Here is a 21579-nt window from a genome sequence, read left to right as displayed (position 1 = left end):
CATGAATTTTCATCTATATCATTTGAAGCCATTGTTGCATTGCCATCAAGTACCTCATCTTCACCTATGAGATACGACTTTATGAGATAGACTTCATACGAGTCTTTTCAATATTGTGATTATATTATTTGAGAAATTTCATACGAAGCATACTATCTTGATTATTATAATCCATAGTAAAAATAAATTAATCTTTTTTTCTATCAAAAACAACTTGAAACTGTAGATCACTACTCTCGTGTGAAGAAATAAAGGATCACATAGTATTTATTATTAGTCCAAAATCTAAAATGAGAAAAGAGAAGAAACCAAAGTGAAAATAAATAAAAATATTTTATTGAACTTGTGAAACTACTTATGAGATTTTGACTTTGACTCTAGATACCTTAAACTTAGATAATCTATACAAATATATATTTTATGTCTATTTATAGACGTATTATGACAACTTAAATTAGGATAAGATTATCTTATCCTCATACTCACATTAATTTAATTGCATTAAAACTCTGTCAGCCCATCTATTCAAAATTTCTGCTACTACTCTCTCTATCGTATAACTTATAATTAAGATAACTCTTAAAAGCTCTCCAAAAGATTATAAAATATTACCTTAAATTTCATGACATCGTTCATCTCACTTTCTCTTTTATTATCAACAGTCGAAACAACTTATGATATTTGTTTTTTTTTTTTCAAAAAATTGACAATAAAAGAGATGTGGGTGTACTTTTGGCTGAAACAAATTTTTTTTCCCTTCATTGGGAATCTGTTTCTTATGACTCACGGCTTGTTTTGTCTTTTGGTTTATTTGCTTAAACTACGTTCCAAGTAGACATATGATGCAGTTAACCGTTGTGGCAATACAATTAGCAACCAGAGGCTGAATCACTTGAAGACATCCAAATCTTCTTATTACATGCGGCCTAAGAGTCAATAGGTTGGAGCAGGAGAGACGGCAGGATAGATGATTTGGCCATCATCGCCGGTGGACCAAATTAACGGTCCATAGACGGCAGCCTGACCGTTATATTGGAGGATTAACACGTAGTCACCAACGCCATCTGGTGATGGATCAGTGGACCATATGGTCTTATACATGTCGTCTTTGATGGTGAGCTGCCCCCTGCGATTAAGCCGTAGAAAGCAGTGCTGGCCTCGGCCTACCGTTCCGGATACCCAGATGTACAAGTCACTTTTGCGCAGCTCCAAACTGCAGCTTTCATCCATAATGAATCGGTAATCCCTGGTGGTGAGCTCCGCGCCATCAGCGATGATCTCGGATGAGAACAAAGTGTTCTTCACCGTCGGAATAGCCTCGTCTTCGTCGTCTACCATAGCATATTTGGTGGATCCCAGGTTAGAGGTGGACCAGACAACCGGGCCATATATGCCCACCTGTTTGTCGGGTTGGAGCACGGCCGCGTACGTGCCTTTCCGGCCGGGTCTCCCGGAGACCCATATGGTATTGCCGTTCGGGTCTGAGATGACAAACTGACCGTGCTCGTTGAGGGCGACGCTGCAGTTAACGACACCCCGGTCGTACGTGCTGGAATCGAAGGCCGGAGTACCCTTGTAATGATACAAAACGAGGTTGCAGTCAATTTGCATAGTAAGGGTAGTATCGAGGTAGGAGAGCTCGTCGTCGGGGCCGAGGACATCGCCGGTGAGCATAATGTTATTATCATTGGCAATGGAAGGGGGTGTGAGAAGGAAGAGTATGGACGAGAGGAGGAAGAGGAGACAAGATGCACTGGGGATTGCCATTATCCCACTCTCACCGACCAGCGTCCCCGTGTCTTTTTATAACTTTTGTATGTGATAGAGGCATCCACGGAAACCAAAGCCTCGCTTTTGGTGTGATCAACTTGCCCATCCTATTGGTTGTGGGGATAAAGCAATGAAATTAGTGTGCACGCAGGATTCGGGAAACCTTATCCCTCCCACCATGGAATTGTTAGGTGATCCAAGGAAAATAAATAAGTAAATATAAATAAATAATATATAAAATATAATATATATTTCTAAGTTCCCAAGACGTCTTGATAATGTCAATATGTCCATTTTTTTTCTTCATCTCAAGAAAATTTCTTTTGAACCTTTGATTCTCAAGTTGCAATACTTTCTATTGATTTTGTGTAACGTCGTGACTCGTCCAACTCTTTTGGCACAAAGGTTGCGAGACGATAGACTGATGCATAGACCGGATAGGTTGATCAAGAGAATACATCATTTTTATTGTCATATTATGTTGGCCAATATCTAAGACTCGACGTCTTCGCTTTCCATGAACTCAAATATATATAATAATAATAATAATAATAATAATAATAATAATAATAATTTTTAATTAAATCACATTGTAACGATCAATAAATAATATAAAAGGATAGACATTTTTTGTTTTTACTTGATCCATCACAACTAATATTATCAAACCAAGGTCCAAGTTTGCTCGACATCGTATGCCCTTATTCAACGTGTGCCCCACTAGAGCAACACGGGCGGGTGGGGCTCATACATGTGGACGACTGTAATGTCCGAATTTGAAGGTTCCGCTTCACAGGTGTGGTTGGAGGGAATCCTCACCTTAGGTTTCGTCTACCCTTTATTTGCATTTTTATGGGCCAGAAAGGCGGGAAACACAGAACACTGTGAGGTACGCTTCGTGAGAAAGATGGAAGGCGAGACGAAGAGGAATGAGTTGGAAAGCTTGATTGAAGCCATAAAAGGATCAAATGTAAGGGGTCTTTTCTGTCGTGGCAAAGAGTTTTTCTGTTCTTCTTTTCTTTCGTCCTCTCCCCTATTTGATCCTTCTTTGCTTTGGATCTGTGCGATGATAGCATATTCTGGGTACAATATACTTTAATTCGGTGATTTTGCTGGTATCTTCGGATTCAAGTCGGGTCTTTAGTTATTGTTGCATGATAGAATCGATCTGGTCGCCTGATTTTAGGGTTTGATTGATTATTCGCTGTCAACTATGAAAATTTTGAACGATAACGTTTTTGTCTTCCTTCGTGGAATTTGTTTGCAGTTGAGGGTGGGGGGCAGACTGAATTTGGATGGGTTCGAGGTATATGAACCTGATGGGTGGCAGATTGAAGTTTCGATTATTTCAAGGCAGATGGGCTTAGAATGTAATTGTTATATTTGATATCAATAAAAAGTTAAAAGCTGGCTCTTATATTTTTTCTGGAGCTAATCAGATTTAGGGAAAAAGAGAGAGGATATTTTCCTTCCATGTGGGTTTAACTAATTAAAGAAACACAAGTATTATCACCTTAAGAAAGTAATTTGATTTTTACAATGCAATACTTCAAATCTTCAACCATGAAGCGAGGCTTGTTATGGTTTACAACTATCTACTAATCTGATTATTCTCTTGATATTGATATCTTCTTTTATTTCGAGTTGGTAGGCTCTGCTCTGTGTTACACATGAGAGTTTATGCATATCCTTTTTTAAATTAATGTTATAATGTTGAGAAGTGAGACAGAAATTGATTCTGCAAGGTCACATACAGGAAAAAGAATAAATCAAGTCTGACTAATAACATTTTATAATTATATGTTGTTATGTTGAGAGGTGAGGGAAAAACAAAAATATTTCATGGGTTTAAATACAAGAAAAAGAATCAATCAATTTTTATTGATAAATTTTTTTAAGAATTAATATTGTGGGGTACTTTAATGTAACAGTTACTTGTCATGTTCAAAATGCAAATGAAAATGTCTATAAACGTTTGAAACATTGAAGGAGCCTTTACTTTTTCATCCAAGGAACAAGTTTACACAACAGTCCTGAGTATTGAAACCACCCGGATAAGTTTCTCAAAAGGCCTTAGTTTAAGTATTATCTTTCTTCTACTCTTCTTTTTTATTATGAACCTTTATCTTCCTTTTCTGTTATGAATCAACAGAACTAGATCTAATTTTGCTTGATATCTAACCATACTATGTGAGTCATTAAGAAATGATCTTTGCTACGGGGGACAAGATAAATTTGCCACGGAAGTACAAGTAGATTTTGGAATTATCATGGACTATTTGGATACAAACATAAATGTGGAAGGAGTTTAATCTGCTAGGATACCAAGATATAACTTGTATAAGCTTTCCTTTCGATGTACATTTCCATAAAGGCACAATTCAATTTTTTTCTCTTCTTTTTCGTTTAACTGCCCGTTCAGCAATGGCGACATTTGTGATTTTTCTTCAAATCAGTCTATTCTATAGTGTTCAATATTATGTGGCTCTATAAAAAATTGAATCACTTAATAATATGATTAAAGATAGAAAAAAATGCCGCTTAGCTGTCACAGCCCTTGTATCATATATTGAACATGTGCTTTCAACAATTGCATCTTTTCTGCATGGTTTAATTTCTCTATTTTATGGAACTCATTTTCCTAGGTCATGAATCTAGTAAGTTGTAGCTACCATTTTGTCTCTAGTTTCTTATCGATAACTTTCTTGCAGGTTTTGGAGTGTCGAATTTCTCTAATCAGTCAGCTGGGAAATGTCAATGATTTCAACCAATCTGGATCATCTTTTCAGGCCCTTCTACTTGAATACCTTGCTGTATCCTATTTTCTAGTGTGTTCTCCATTTTATTGTGATCTAATCGATCTGACCCTAGAGAAACTTTTCTATATCCAGATCTTATGGTGCCATTGTTTTACATTGAACTTTATTTTTTTCTTGTTCTGAAGTTATCTTGGATCAAATTTTGGTTAGAAGGCAGAAGCCATAAGTCCTGAATATTGATTGATCAGGAAATTGTTTTTTATTTCAAGTAAACAAAGCCATGTGCTTTCTTCTTTTGCAGTTTGCCTAAAGGACTATGTGCCTTGGAATTGCATTTTATTTTTCTAGTAAAAGGGACATGCTTTTGTGTAACGCAGAATGGTGTTCTATTTGTCATAACTTTGTGATAAGTCTTGGACATTTAGTTTCAGGACCCCAAATCTCAATGTTTGCAAAGTTCCTAATGCATTACTTAAGATATTTTCAGATACTCTTTTGCATTATTAATTTTGTGGGAAAAGGTTCTACCTACCTTTCCTATAGGCTTTTTTAGTAAGCAACTGCAAACCTCCAGTTTGGGAAATATTATATTGTTCTTCTAGTATTTTTGAGTTATAAAATAAGTCCTTATGATACTTTGTTTCCATAACTAGCTTTTATAGTGCTTATAGCTTCTTGACCAACATGGCCCAAGAATCATGGAGAAATATTCTAGAGGACTGGGGATAGTTAATTCTCATTTGGTTATCTTAACAAAGTCGTAGGAATTTTGGGAGGAGGCAACATGCTTGGGCATGCCACAGTGCATGTTAAACAAAACAATTTTGAGCGTTGCTTCAAAATACTTGGAATCAGATATGCATAATTGTCTCAGTAAATTTCTTGTTCTCGGAACAAAGGTAATTTGAACTCATATGAAGTCTATTCTATTAGTGCTAATGTCATTTAGTGGATAATTTGGCGAGAGTCATGTTCTAGGCAATCAAATGGTGTGAAAGGCATCTCGAAATAACAATTAATTCAATTGGTGAATCTCACGATGAAAACTGCTCCAGCATATTTTATCAGGTATGAATACATCTTGGTGAGTCTCCTGCCTTTGGGGGTTCAAAAGTATAATCTTGAGGATGCCAACTAGATTAGTCTGTTAAGACTTTGATCGAGTCCTGTTTTTACTACATACCCTTTGAAAAATGAAAAAAACATCTCCATCTTATAATGCACATGTTAAATGATTTATCAGAAAAGTTTTCTTTTAAAACTTTCTGAGTTGTTTATTATATTTAAGTATTCCTCCAGTTATTGTACTAGTTCACCTTAAAATTATCATCTTTGTTGATTTTTAACTATTCTGGTCTGCCTTTCCTTATCAACATTTTCAAATTATTGTAATACAGTTCTTTAAATGTGAAAATAAAAATGAGACGAGATGTAGATTATGATAGTCATGTAGTTTGACAGGTATTTTAAAATATGCTTTTAATTTACATTACACCAAATTTTTTATTTATTTTCACTGAAACTCCCAGTCCATCTGTCTTTATTTTGTTTAATCCAAGTATGATAATCACTTAGCTAGGCACTATTTGCAGAATTAACTTTTCATTTATGTATATATAGTGGACAATCATGGACTCATTTCTTTTTTTTGCAACAGATAATCTTGGATTCTTTAAGCCTCTCTTCTTCTGTTATCTTTGCATTGACAAGATCCCCTGTTTTTGAGGAAAAGGAAGTGGTCAATATTATTGAAGATTTCATTTTGGATCTATTAAACCTGACAAAAACTTCAGTAGTGGAGACAAAGGTAACAATCTTACTAAAAATCCTTTGTATCACAATTGTTGCTTGAAAATTCTTGCAAAATTTATTTGTTTGGTTTTTTGCAATGGGGGCCATTTAGGTTATGCTGTTGCATGAGCAGGTACCCATAGATAACTAGCTGGATCATTGATTTCATCCTAGATCCGCAGGAACAGCGAAAAATCAGTCACTCTTGATCCCTAGAAAAATTGACAGTTTCAATATAAGACTTGGCCAATCCTGTGCAGTGTTCATGAAGGAATATGATTAGTGTATCTTTGTGTTCCCACATTTTAAGCACTGAAATGATAGAATTACATATTCTAATAGCTCAATTTAGGCATTTTCAGCCTCGTGGTTGAGTCTGTTCCACACAATTTATTAGTTAGTTGGTTGCGCACTTACAATTCCATAGATATCCTTAAACTCAAGAATATCATAACAATCCTTCCCAAAATATGCTGGTACCAAGGAACGAGTGCCATGAGCCATCACCCTATGAATATCATCGTAGTCATGATGTGTGCATCCTGTGTGCAGTAACCAAGGACCAACGTGGTAACAGCAAAGCTGCAAGAATTTTGAGTCCATATACATATGAAAAGCATATTTTAGGATAAAAGAGAAAAGTTTACCAAACTTCAATGATGGCATTTTAGATGGCCATGCAAAACTGAATTACTTATCTGCTACATCTGAAATGCCCAGAACATTGGATTTGTGACATTCCTTAGCCTACTAGTATAGCTAATCTTAGCATCAACAATGAGCAGAGTTTGGCTGGATTCTCTCCGGATTGGCTTAGAGAAGCCACAAGTACACATTGTTTTAAATCATTTGTATCAACATGATACATTTGATCTGTTTGTCTGGATTCTGAAACTTTGTCGAATTAAAAGGAAAGTTGATATGTTTTCATGTCATAGATGAAGTTGAAAATTTATGCTTATTTATTTGATTCCCTGTTCCTTTTGAAGCACATTACTAGACTAATCGACAGGAATATGAACATCCAGCTGTTGGATTGTTGATTTACATGTGCTTAGGAGTATAAAATTTGAATCTGATGATAGCTGAATCTTAAGACTATAAACAGAAGACTCTGTTACCATGGAATGCTATCTAGAGACCTGGAGGTGCTCCGATTAGATCAGGTGAGCCAATTAGATCATTGGTGGGGAGATGCAGAAGAAAACCTAATAGAACTTCAGTAGAAACAACAAAAAAATATTTATTGGCTTTAAGTTTGAATAATGGTATTGCCTCTAAAAAGTGTTCAATGGCCAGAAAAGATAACTGTCGCTGATCCCAAATAGTTGAGACCCATCAATTTTTGTAAGCAAGAGAATGTTGAAAGTAGTAATAACTAGATATCAGTGCCCTTGCAGTACAAAATGGTCAAAGCTTAAGTGGAGAGTGATCACATGAGTTTGGTTTACATACAACATAACTATCGTAGGAAGGCTGGTTAATGTGTTAGGAGGGCTTCAAAAAATCATGTACTTTATAATGTAGGGTAAGCCTGACTGTTGGATTCGATTAGTACAGATAGTTTTACTTTGTCTTAGAAGAGTAAGCATTAGTGTCTAGAATGGACCTTTCTGTCAAGAACTTTTCTGGCTGGTGAACCACAATAGTGGGCTTAGAATTCAGGAGCTACAAGAAAGAAGACCAGAGGGATGTTTTGATGATCAACTGATATACAACATGATGAGCAGAAACAGATTTTAGATTTATCACTTTTCTGGCAACAACCAATGTCTTTTCAAATTCTTGTGATCCATAGATGATTTTCATTCTACTCTTGTGATTCATAGATGGTCTTCATTTAATGGAGGCTCTGATGATAATTTATAATAACTAGAGGATGAGTGATCTGTTTCTCTCCCGGTACCATGATGTAGAACAGGGAAGAGAAATAGAGAGAGCAAGAGAGGAGTGGGATTAGAGATTAGAGAGGAGAGAAAAGAAGTGAGATTAGAGATTAGAGCGGAGAGAAAGAGGAGTGAGGTAAGAGAATATAGAGGATCTATTAGAGATTAAAGAGGAGAGAAAGAGGCTAGAAGAGAGAAGATGCAATACTTTTTCATTCAAATTTCAAGTGATTCATCCATTGATAAGCTCCATTATTTATAGGGGTTTAGGAGCCTTAGCATAATCAATGAAGGCAATGAATCCCAAGAGCAATCTCCTAGAGAATTTTAATGCTTTTTAGAAACCCAAAATGTGACTTCTAGGATACCTAAATAGCTTTAAAGAAACTTATCACAACTGAGAAGTAATGCAAAAGTAGAGTTCCAAGGTTAACACCTAGAAAAACCCAAAACACTAAAGTTTCTAGGCCAAGTAATTGACAACTTTATGTGGATTTTTTTTTGTCTAGAATAAACTCTTCTAAAATCCTTTATAAAGTTAGATGGTCGTCCATCATTTTGTCCCGATGGAAAAGAATTCGACCCCGGAGAATGATCTACAAGGCACTGGTCCAATAAGTTTGGTGCAAAGTCATGGAGTTCCTCCAAAGTAATCTAAGTGATATCGGAAGCTGGACAATCACGCTACTTAACTAGAAAGTGTTGAGTGATGCTAGTGGCAGACATAATAAGGTGGTCATCAAGAATGACCTCTACGATATCCTTATATTGTAGGAGAGTCAGTGCTTTGGGAGAATTGTTACATGTACGAGCATTGGTAGATAAAGGAGGCTCAAAAGTATCATGATACGAGATTAAATCATCCACATTAAAAACTGAACTGATATTTAATTTGGATGGTAAATCGAGCATATATGCATTAGATCTCAGTATTCTCAGTCTTTCGATAACAAGTAAAGGTCCAATTGCGGTATGTAACTTTTTGAATGAGTTTTTAGGGAACCCCTTAAGGCGAATGGGAACCAAGATATAATCATCAACATGAAACTCTTGACTACAACCAACTTGAAACTCTTGACTATTACGATGTGCATTAGTAGCATGTTTATAACTTTCATTACTTAAATTAATTTTATATTGAATCTTAGCACGTAAATCATAGATATGTTGAGTTAGTTGGTTTTGAGGTACAATAGTCAAGTGGAAGGATGTAAGGTCAATGGGTGTGCGAGGGGTATAGCCAAGGAAAACTTCAAATGGGCTTTTTCTGGTGTAGTGGTTAATTGAGTTATCGTATACAAACTTTATCATCGATAAGGTTAAGTCCCAATTTCCCATTTTCTCCCTAGCTAAACATATAAGGTGATTTCCCAAGGAATGATTAACAACCTTAGTTGACCATTCGTATGGGGTGAAATGTTAAAGAGAACTTCAATATTATGCTAAACAGTTTCTATAAAGTGTTATATTTATCTCCAGGTCTAATACGAATATGGTGGTATTTGCTTCTTAGGTCAAGTTTGAAAAACCAACTAGATTCAGGGAGAAGGTCCAGTATATCCTCAAGTCGAGAAATAAAAAAAACGATATTTAGTTGTTATTTTATTTGTTGCTCGTCTATTGATATACATCTTCCAAGACTTATCTTTCTTAAAGGTTAATAAGGTAGGGAAAACGCAAGGGCTGAAGCTTTGTCGTACATATCCGTTAGCCAAAAGGTTTTTAATTTGCCTTTTCAACTCAGCTCTTGACTTCGAATTTATCCTATAATGTAAGAGATCTAGGGGTTGTGATTTTGGGACAAGGTCAATGACATATTGGATTTCTTGTTAGGTTGGCAATTCACTAGATTATTCTGAAGTTATAACATTAAAAAATTCATCTAACAAGGGAACCTCAGGAGTTAAGTTAGGATTTGTGCAAAGGCTAGATATTTTTCTAGTAGTGATGGCAACACAAAATTTGTTATCTAGGCTAGTGATTTGAAAAGCGTTAGGTGCCAAGGTCCTAAAATACTCAAGCCCGAGCGAGACGAGACGCTCTGAAATATTAAAATATAAATAATATATAATATAATTGATAAATATAGATTAACAGTGTTAAAATCTAAATAGGGACTATTATATGATAATAGTAGTTAATAATATTTAATATTTAATCTACTACTAATAGTAGTTATAGAGGAGAAGAATCACCAAGAATCACTGATAGTGGAAAGTTGTTAGAACCTTTGCAGATTCTAAGCTTGGGATTGATCTCTTTAGGGGATCGGCCTCCTTGGAACTCTATAAGGGTTCCTTCTTTCAAATTGCTGCTCAAAGACTGCAGAAAAGATTCATCTATTGTTATTAAAAGAGGATGAATACATGGCTATTTATAGAGCTTCTAAACCCTAACTCCTAATAAGACTTCTACTCAAGACTCCTATTCCTTTACAACTCCTAATGCTTCTCTAAGAATAATTCCTAATAGGACTCATACTCAAGACTCCTATTCCTTTACAACTCCTAATGCTTCTCTAAGAAATAACCTCCTAACCCTAGCTGACCTCTTCACCTCTTTAATAGGAGTCGGCTAGGTAGGTTAACATGAATGCTCCTCTCAATTAGGACTTTCTTAGCTAGAGTCCTAACAGACCCGCCTTATTCAAATCAGCCTTGTCCTCGAGGTTGGGATTCCATGAACTCAAGAAATCGGGTCTTCAGCTCTTCATATGATTTCCATGTGGCGTCTTCAAGTGGTAAATTATTCCAATGTACTAGTACTTAAGTAGAGGGATGTCGGCGACGCATCACGATCCTGCGGTCGAGGATGGCTTGTGGTTGGTCTTGAATAACTTCATCCTCAGTGGTGTTGGGCAGTTCGATTTGGGGTGACTCGTGTTCTCCCAACTTGGGCTTCAGGCATGACACATGGAAGACAGGGTGAATTTTGACATCCTCAGACAATTTAAGTTTGTATGCCATAGCTCCAATACACTTTGTGATATGATAGGGCCCATAAAAACATGGGGATAGCTTTATGGAGGCTCGAGTGTCGATGGAGAGTTGCTTGTATGGCTGTATGTCATGCCCCTCAGAAATATCCATGATATTAAAATTTTCAACACAAACCAATCCAGGATCCAAACACACATTTGAGGACACTGAAAAACATTCTATCAAATTCACATCTATAAAACCTGTGCAATTCATAAATATACAACACATCGCTCGATGATTCATAAAATCTGAACCCAACTCACCAAAATAATAACCACAACATAAATTCACAAGTATTTTCATATCGTTACACGAATTAAACTTAACATTCCAGAATCTTAAACATGAGAGGTCCTTTAAACTTATACAAAATCCACAAGTTTAGATTCATCGTCAACATTTCATTAGATGCAACATGTGCTTATACAACAAAAACATATATACTAAAGAAGATCTGCCCAAAATCTTTTAGCTTTCCACTGCCTCAGCCCAATCTTAACATTAAAGCAAGCGACAAGCTATCCTGAAAAATGTATACAACAACGGGGTGAGCATATAAAGCTCAGCAAGTGACTAACATATCCATGTCAAAAGAGGACAATTTCCAAAGAGATAAAGTTTCAAAATGCAAGGCAGAATATACGAATTCATAGACGTAATATCATTAGGTGCAGAATCACAATTGTCATTTCAATCATACATATTTAGTTCATAACAGATGGGGCATAGAGTAATTGGAGCATATCAGCAACGAATGAAACGTAACGGAGCATATCAATAACAAATGAAACATTTCGGAGCTTATCAATGACGTATGAAATGTTCCGGAGCATATAAACGGCATATGGAACATTTCGAAGCAAATCAACAATGAATGAAACATTTCGGGGCTTATCAATGGCGTATGAAATGTTCCGGAGCATATCAACGGCATATGAAACATTTTGAAGCATATCAACAATGAATGAAACATTTCAGAGCTTATCAATGGCGTATGAAATGTTCCGGAGCATATAAACGGCATATGGAACATTTCGAAGCTTATCAACAATGAATGAAACATTTCGGAGCTTATCAATGGCGTATGAAATGTTCCGGAGCATATCAACGGCATATGGAACATTTCGAAGCATATCAACAATGAATGAAACATTTCGGAGCATATACATAACAAATGAAATGTTTCGGAGCTTATCAGTGGCGTATGAAATGTTCCGGAGCATATCAATGGCGTATGGAACATTTCGGAGCATATCAGTAACAAATATCAAACAGAAGCTCAAACGTCGTCTTTGACGTTGCATTCATATCATTCTTATCCAAAGTATGTACAAAAACACATAACCAAAGCTCTGAATATCATATCAAACATACAGAAGGTGTAGTGGGACCACAGACAGAATGTGATTCATCTATTTCTGAATGACCACCAGACAGAAGTCTCCCACGTCTGGGAGCTCCATCCACCTACGTCTAGGTGAAGTCATAGGGGGCCGGCAGAGCATCGCAGGCTCTATGTATAACTCCCTTTACCATTTCTGGCAAAGGTTCACATTATCCCACAACACCAGAGTACAAAAGGGCAGTATGAACAATAAATAGCATATATCGGAAGCACACGCGGAACAACAAACGTACATGTGCCTTTACGAGTCAATACGATGCAAGCAACAATCTCTCACAAATGTGTTCAGATTTGGAATGAAATGAAAGTAAGAGTATACACGGATTCCAAGCAATCATATATAACTCAATTCAAATAAGAAGGTTAGATGAATTCAATATCCAAAGGAATGAAACTAGAATAGGCACATATCGAAAGCAAATGCGGAACAATGGGATATACATGTGCCTATATGTGTAAATGCGATATAGCATAAACATTACACAAAAGGATTCAAGAATGTAAACAATTTACAGACAAGATCAAACCATAATTCAAGCACCAACATAAGCCTCAATTGAGCGAAAGGGACTGAATGTAATCTATTTCCAACAAATGAAACAGAATACGCGAAATCGACCAAAGCTCGATTTCTAGCAGAATTCAAGAGGCACATTGAACAAATACTTCAGATTATCAATTATGCTCTAATACCCTTAAGAAAGCTACTATTGAAAGATATATCAATCTATTTTCTATTGAAATAAGTTTCGTACGAATCATGGTTTCCAACAAGGAGTTACCTTTGATTTGGTAACACAAGGTCAAAAACACAATCACTGTTTTGCAGAATTCATAGGGTCGGATTCAACAGATAATAGGGTAGGCATTTGAATTCCAAAATTTTCAAACTATATTTCAAAAGAAAGTTCTACAAGTCTAGTTTCGGACGAAGTCAGTTTGGTACAAATCAGAATTTCCAACAGGGACTTATTGGTATTTTAGTATCGAAAGGTCAGAAATTTTGATCCCTGTTCTACAGCATCTATAGGCTCATTTGAAACAGATGTTTGGGTAAGTATTTGGTGTCCAAAATCTACAAAATCAGTATCAAACGAAAGATATAAGAGTCTATTTTCAAACAAAATAGGTCCTGCCTGAATCCACATTTGGTACTAAAAATTATAGCTGAAACAGTGTATAGGGGTCAGTTTACCGAAAAAATTTCAGATCCTTGTTTTTTTTGCCCAAAGAGAGAAATATCAGGTTCTAAGCATTAATCTTTCAAAATCAATATAGGAACATAGACTAATACTTCTGTAGGATGGGGTTAGAACACTTGCCTTTGAGAATTTTGACCCTAAATGAGAAGATTTGAGTAAGAAACCTCAAAGCCCCAATTTTTTTTTTTTCTTCTTCTTCCCCCTTTTTCTTCTCTTCTTCTTTCTTTCTTTCTCCTGTGCTTCCACGTAGCTGCCTTCTCTGGTTCCTTATGAACGAAGGCAGAGAGGCTTAAACGGTGGGATTTGTATTTTTATGCATTTTGCAGTTTAGTCCTTGTATTTATTATATTTACGATTATGTTCTCAGGGTTTACATATAGGTCCTCAGATTTTTTTTTTAAAACAAATCCTCCAACTCTTATGAATAAGTTCTCAGATTCATACTTTGACTTTTTATCAAATTTAAAATAAATACTTACATTATAATTAGAAACTTATACGAAAATTCAGAAATGGGGGATGTTACACTCTCCCTCCCTTAAAAGAAAAATTTAGTCCTCTAAATTTATCATACCTCTAGCTCCCTGGATGCATGGTGTACTTTGAAGTATGACTTTCCTTTAAGATTTGATTCTTGATATCTGGTTCATTTGGTACATATACTCTCTCCCCAAATCTTAATAGGCCATCCTTTGAAACTTGAAATTTTGGCTTCAATTCCTTTTCTACTTCATTCCTCAAGTAGATTAAATGTGGATCTCGTAATTATCCTTCCTTAATTTGTTGAATAAAATCAGATTGCACTTAAATGGAGGCCATCAATATCATCGAGTCTTGCTTTTTCCTCAAAGCTTTCAAATCAAAATTTTCTTCTAATAACTTCCATTGCTTCACGACCAGACTAGCCATAAAACTTGTAGATTTTCTACTAAGTGCATCAGCCATAACATTGGCTTTGCCCGGGTGATAACGGATGGCACAATCATAATCCTTCAGAAGTTCTATCCATCTTCGTTGCCTCATGTTTAACTCTTTCTGAGTGAAAATATATTTTAAACTCTTGTGATCAGTAAAGATTTCAAATTGTCGACTATACAAATAATGTTTCCAAATCTTTAGAGCAAAAATAATTGCTGCCAATTCCAAATCATGAGTTGGATAATTCAATTCATAATCTTTTAGTTGCCTAGAAGCTTAAGCAATCACTCTCCCTTCCTACATCAAAACACATCCAAAGCCCTTTCTTGAAGCATCAGTATAAACTACAAATCCCTCACTACCACTTGGAATAGTGAGAATAGGAGCACTAGTCAATCTTCTTTTTAACTCTTGATAACTTTGCTCACAATCATCACCCCATACAAATTTCACATTCTTTTTAGTGAGTTTGGTGAGAGGTTGAGCGATTCAAGAAAATCCCTCCACAAATCTCCTATAATAAACTGCCATGCCCAAGAAGCTTCTAATTTCTATTAATTTATTGGTACTTCCCATTCAACTACAACTTCTATTTTCTTTGGATCAACAGATATACCCTTCCCTGAAATCACATGGCCTAAGAAAGCAACTTCATTCAACCACAATTCACATTTGCTGAACTTTGCATACAACTTCTTTTCTCTTAGTATGGACAATACATTTCTCAAGTGTTCCTCATGCTCCTGATTACTCCTTGAATACACCAATATGTCATCAATAAATATAATTACAAAGACATCCAAGAGCGGTTGAAATATCCTATTCATTAGTTCCATAAAAGCTGCAGGGGCATTGGTCAAACCAAAAGACATCACCAAGAATTCATAGTGATCATATCGAGTTTTGAAAACTGTTTTTGGAATATCCTCCTCCTTGATCTTCAACTGATAGTAACCTTACCTCAGGTTAATCTTAGAGAATACTCGTGCACCCTGCAGTTGATCAAACAAATCATCAATTCTGGGTATGGGATACTTGTTTTTGATGGTCACCTGATTCAACTGTCCATAATCAATACAAAGCCTCAATGTTCCCTCTATCTTTTTAACTAACACCGAAGCACCCCATGATGAAATATTAAGCCAAATAAAATCCTTATTTAATATTCCTTCTAGTTGCTTTTCTAATTCCACTTACTCAAATGATGTCATTCTGTAGGGAGGCTTAGATATTGGGGTTGTTCCAAGGATCAAATCAAAATCAAATCCACCCTCTCTATCTGGAGGTAATCCAAGCAAGTCATCCTGGGATACATTAGGCAAGGAGATAAATCATGTCCAATACTCTCAAAATAAAAGATCGGTTGATCAAATGTACAAAAAGTGATCATTTGTTATATCCCAATCCATACTGGTATGATAGGAAGATAGTCAATCCATACCAAGTATAATATCAAAACTCCAAATCTCTAGGAGAACTAAATCGGCAAAAAGTTCAAGTTCTCCAATAAAATCAGACAAGAGGACCAGATTCAAATTCGTTATCAAAGAATCTCCAATGATCATATTTACATATAGCACATAATGCAATGGTCTAGGTTGCATACCCAAGTGATAAGCAAAATATTACGAATCAAATCGTAGATAGGACCCATGGTCAAACAAATATTTACATTCTTTCATAAGCATGCATAATACCTTCGATCACTAATTCAGAAGTTTTAGTATCATATTCAGTGATAGCATACACTCTGACATGGGCTGATGATTTAGGAGGCAGTGACTCTTTCTTCTTATTCAAGGGGCAGTCTTTTATTTTATGATCCAACTTTCTAAAAGCAAAATAGACTCCAGTCACCCGAAAACACAAATTTGTTTCATAATTTAACTTGTAATTCATACATGATTGAGTCTTTTGTGGTGACTTCCCATTTCAAATCCAAATGTCTTGACCCTCTTGTTATTACTTTCTGATTTATTTCCAATCATATTTTTATTGGTAAACTTGTCCTTATCATTCTTGCCACTGATCTCCAAAAATTCTTTTCATTGTTCTCATTAATGATCAGCCTCTACTTCCAATATAAGATGGCAAAAGAAATCTTTTGATCATCGAAACAATTTTGAACATCAATTATCTTCTCTATTCGAATCATCCATTTTTCTACCACCAATGGATTAGGTGCACCATGCTTCTGCTGCGCCACTCTGATTCAATATCCCCGATTACCCCTTTCATCCCACTTAATTAATCAAAACCAGATGAAATAGGAGGACTAAATGTCCTCGTCATCCTAGATTCCTAAAATGCATCAAAGAAAATTTCCACCGATCACTATAGTTCACTAGACCTCAATATATTTTGCACGTCAACATATCAAATATTTCAGTGATCCTCAAACCATGCTTTGATACCACCTCTGTCACGCCCCTCAGAAATATCCATGATATTAAAATTTTCAACACAAACCAATCCAGGATCCAAACACACATTTGAGGACACTGAAAAACATTCTATCAAATTCACATCTATAAAATCTGTGCAATTCATAAATATACAACACATCGCTCGATGATTCATAAAATCTGAACCCAACTCACCAAAATAATAACCACAACATAAATTCACAAGTGTTTTCATATCGTTACACGAATTAAACTTAACATTCCAGAATCTTAAACATGAGAGGTCCTTTAAACTTATACAAAATCCACAAGTTTAGATTCATCGTCAACATTTCATTAGATGCAATATGTGCTTATACAACAAAAACATATATACTAAAGAAGATCTGCCCAAAATCTTTTAGCTTTCCACTGCCTCAGCCCAATCTTAACATTAAAGCAAGCGACAAGCTATCCTGAAAAATGTATACAACAACGGGGTGAGCATATAAAGCTCAGCAAGTGACTAACATATCCATGTCAAAAGAGGACAATTTCCAAAGAAATAAAGTTTCAAAATGCAAGGCAGAATATACGAATTCATAGACGTAATATCATTAGGTGCAGAATCACAATTGTCATTTCAATCAAGGTTTGCCGTACCGGACTGTACCGCCCGGTACGGGCGGTACGTACCGGTCCGACAGGCTAGCGGTACGCGGACCGCCCTGTACTGGTCCGCCCGTACCGAGCACTGTAGCAGCGCACTGTAGCACTGTAGCACTGCTATAGTGCTCGGTACACCTGGGTGTACCGCTCGGTACACCTGGGTGTACCGCTCGGTACACCTGGGTGTACCGAGCGGTATACCGTACCGTACCGGTACCGAGCCCGGGTCGAAACGCCGGTACGGTACGGTACGGCGAACCTTGATTTCAATCATACATATTTGGTTCATAACAGATGGGGCATAGAGTAATTGGAGCATATCAGCAACGAATGAAACGTAACGGAGCATATCAATAACAAATGAAACATTTCGGAGCTTATCAATGACATATGAAATGTTCCGGAGCATATAAACGGCATATGGAACATTTCGAAGCATATCAACAATGAATGAAACATTTCGTGGCTTATCAATGGCGTATGAAATGTTCCGGAGCATATCAACGGCATATGGAACATTTCGAAGCATATCAACAATGAATGAAACATTTCGGAGCTTATCAATGGCGTATGAAATGTTCCGGAGCATATCAACGGCATATGGAACATTTCGAAGCTTATCAACAATGAATGAAACATTTCGGAGCTTATCAATGGCGTATGAAATGTTCCGGAGCATATCAACGGCATATGAAACATTTCGAAGCATATCAACAATGAATGAAACATTTCGGAGCATATACATAACAAATGAAATGTTTCGGAGCTTATCAGTGGCGTATGAAATGCTCCGGAGCATATCAATGGCGTATGGAACATTTCGGAGCATATCAATAACAAATACCAAACAGAAGCTCAAACGTCGTCTTTGACGTTGCATTCATATCATTCTTATCCAAAGTATGTACAAAAACACATAACCAAAGCTCTGGATATCATATCAAACATACAGAAGGTGTAGTGGGACCACAGACAGAATGTGATTCATCCATTTCTAAATGACCACCAGACAAAAGTCTCCCACGTCTGGGAGCTCCATCCACCCACGTCTAGGTGAAGTCATAGGAGGCCGGCAGAGCATCGCAGGCTCTATGTATAACTCCCTTTACCATTTCTGGCAAAGGTTCACATTATCCCACAACACCAGAGTACAAAAGGGCAGTATGAACAATAAATAGCATATATCGGAAGCACACGCGGAACAACAAATGTACATGTGCCTTTACGAGTCAATACGATGCAAGCAACAATCTCTCACAAATGTGTTCAGATTTGGAATGAAATGAAAGTAAGAGTATACACGGATTCCAAGCAATCATATATAGCTCAATTCAAATAAGAAGGTTAGATGAATTCAATATCCAAAGGAATGAAACTAGAATAGGCACATATCGAAAGCAAATGCGGAACAATGGGATATACATGTGCCTATATGTGTAAATGCGATATAGCATAAACATTACACAAAAGGATTCAAGAATGTAAACAATTTACAGACAAGATCAAACCATAATTCAAGCACCAACATAAGCCTCAATTGAGCGAAAGGGACTGAATGGAATCTATTTCCAACGAATGAAACAGAATACGCGAAATCGACCAAAGCTCGATTTCTAACAGAATTCAAGAGGCACATTGAACAAATACTTCAGATTATCAATTATGCTCCAATACCCTTAAGAAAGCTACTATTGAAAGATATATCAATCTATTTTCTATTGAAATAAGTTTCGTACGAATCATGGTTTCCAACAAGGAGTTACCTTTGATTTGGTAACACAAGGTCAAAAACACAATCACTGTTTTGCAGAATTCATAGGGTCGGATTCAACAGATAATAGGGTAGGCATTTGAATTCCAAAATTTTCAAACTATATTTCAAAAGAAAGTTCTACAAGTCTAGTTTCGGACGAAGTCAGTTTGGTACAAATCAGAATTTCCAACAGGGACTTATAGGTATTTTAGTATCGAAAGGTCAGAAATTTTGATCCCTGTTCTACAGTATCTATAGGCTCATTTGAAACAGATGTTTGGGTAAGTATTTGGTGTCCAAAATCTACAAAATCAGTGTCAAACGAAAGATATAAGAGTCTATTTTCAAACAAAATAGGTCCTGCCTGAATCCACATTTGGTACTAAAAATTATAGTTGAAACAGTGTATAGGGGTCAGTTTACCGAAAAAATTTCAGATCCTTGGTTTTTTTGCCCAAAGAGAGAAATATCAGGTTCTAAGCATAAATCTTTCAAAATCAATATAGGAACATAGACTAATACTTCTGTAGGATGGGGTTAGAACACTTGCCTTTGAGAATTTTGACCATAAATGAGAAGATTTGAGTAAGAAACCTCAAAGCCCCAATTTTTTTTTCTTTTTCTTCTTCCCCCTTTTTCTTCTCTTCTTCTTTCTTTCTTTCTCCTGTGCTTCCACGTAGCTGCCTTCTCTGGTTCCTTATGAACGAAGGCAGAGAGGCTTAAACGGTGGGATTTATATTTTTGTGCATTTTGCAGTTTAGTCCTTGTATTTATTATATTTACGATTAGGTCCTCAGGGTTTACATATAGGTCCTCAGATTTTTTTTTTTTTTTAACAAATCCTCCAACTCTTATGAATAAGTTCTCAGATTCATACTTTGACTTTTTATCAAATTTAAAATAGATACTTACATTACAATTAGAAACTTATACGAAAATTCAGAAATGAGGGATGTTACACTGTAGGCGAAGATAAACCCAATCTTTTACTGAAAATTCTTTTTCGCTTCGTCGTGTGTTGGCTTGCTACTTCATTCTAGCTTAAGCGATAGAGAGATTATCCTTTAACAGTTGTAGGAGTTTGTCCCTGTCAATCAATTCTTGGTCAACCTGATCTACCTTGGCCGAGCCAATTACATACTTTGGAATCACAAGGGTCGGCCGACCAGACAGTGCTTCATAAGGGGCACATTTGGTAGATGAATGATATGTAGTATTATACCACTATTCGGCCCAGGGAAGCTATTTCGGCCACTCCTTTGGTCGGTCGCTGGCGAAACACCGAAGGTACGTCTCTAAACACCTGTTTACCACCTCTGTTTGGCCGTCAGTTTGTGGATGATACGTTGTGCTCATCTTAAGTTTGGTGCCTTGTAACTGAAATAACTCGGTCCAAAATTTACTGGTGAATATCCTGTCACGATCACTTACAATGGACCTTGGCATCTCATGCAGTTTAACAATATTTTCTATGAAAATATGGGCAATACTAGCAGCAGTGTAGGGATTTCGCACTGCACAAAAATGAGCATATTTCGTAAGCCGATCAACCACCACGAGAATTATGCTTTTACCTTTGGAAGGTGGCAGCCCTTCGATGAAGTCCATGGATGTCAGTCCACACCGAGTTCGGTATGGGTAGTGGTTGTAGCTTCCTTAGACTTGCCACTATTTCACCCTTGTGCTATTGACATACATCACATTGTGCCAGATATTCAACAATAATTTTTTTCATCTCTCTCCAATAAAAATTTTGCTTCACTCTTTTGTAGGTTCTCAGGAATTCGGAGTGTCCTGTTGAAGGTGTGGAGTGCATTTCATGCAGGATGATTTTGATGCAAGGGGAGTCAGGTATAAGCACAATGCGACCTTTGTAGCGTAGATCCCTCGAATCCCAAGTGTAGAGGGCTATTGCACTTGGATCCTCCTCCAATTTTTTTATGATGTTGCTGATCTCTGGATCCTTCTTCCATTCTTCCTTATTGTCCTCGAGGAAGCTGGTGGTAGGAAGGGAGATGGCTGAAACCTTAGCTTTTTCAAGTAGCCGTAAGAGTGCATTTG

The 21579-nt window shown here is 36.5% G+C and overlaps 2 protein-coding genes across 3 annotated transcripts in view; one reads left to right on the top strand and one right to left on the bottom strand.

The window, feature by feature from the left end:
* Nucleotides 1–933: 933 nt before the first annotated feature.
* On the bottom strand, nt 934–1767 carry LOC135649051 (mannose-specific lectin 3-like). The gene has a single exon (XM_065167148.1). The coding sequence runs from the start codon at nt 1765–1767 to the stop codon at nt 934–936; it is 834 nt and encodes a 277-aa protein (XP_065023220.1).
* Nucleotides 1768–2652: 885 nt separating this feature from the next.
* Nucleotides 2653–21579, top strand: part of LOC103973522 (uncharacterized) — a 33173-nt gene continuing 14246 nt past the window's right edge. The window contains exons 1-5 of one of the 2 annotated variants that reach the window (XM_009388109.3): nt 2653–2740; nt 4482–4583; nt 5294–5428; nt 5508–5597; nt 6187–6336. In XM_009388109.3, coding sequence (XP_009386384.2) covers nt 2678–2740; nt 4482–4583; nt 5294–5428; nt 5508–5597; nt 6187–6336 — 540 coding nt within the window. In that variant the 5' untranslated portion in view covers nt 2653–2677. Of the gene's footprint in view, nt 2741–4481; nt 4584–5191; nt 5429–5507; nt 5598–6186; nt 6337–21579 lie in introns of both variants that reach the window. The other variant, XM_018821456.2, reaches the window with a different exon arrangement.

The sequence above is a fragment of the Musa acuminata genome, chromosome BXJ3-9 (assembly GCF_036884655.1).
Source record: "Musa acuminata AAA Group cultivar baxijiao chromosome BXJ3-9, Cavendish_Baxijiao_AAA, whole genome shotgun sequence".
NCBI classification, from domain to species: Eukaryota; Viridiplantae; Streptophyta; class Magnoliopsida; order Zingiberales; family Musaceae; genus Musa; species Musa acuminata.
This window is presented reverse-complemented; position numbering and strand designations above follow the sequence as displayed.

What these genes read in the sequence shown, in the direction of transcription:
- LOC135649051 (XM_065167148.1), bottom strand. Translation starts at nt 1,767, where the DNA reads ATGGCAATCCCCAGTGCATCTTGTCTCCTCTTCCTCCTCTCGTCCATA.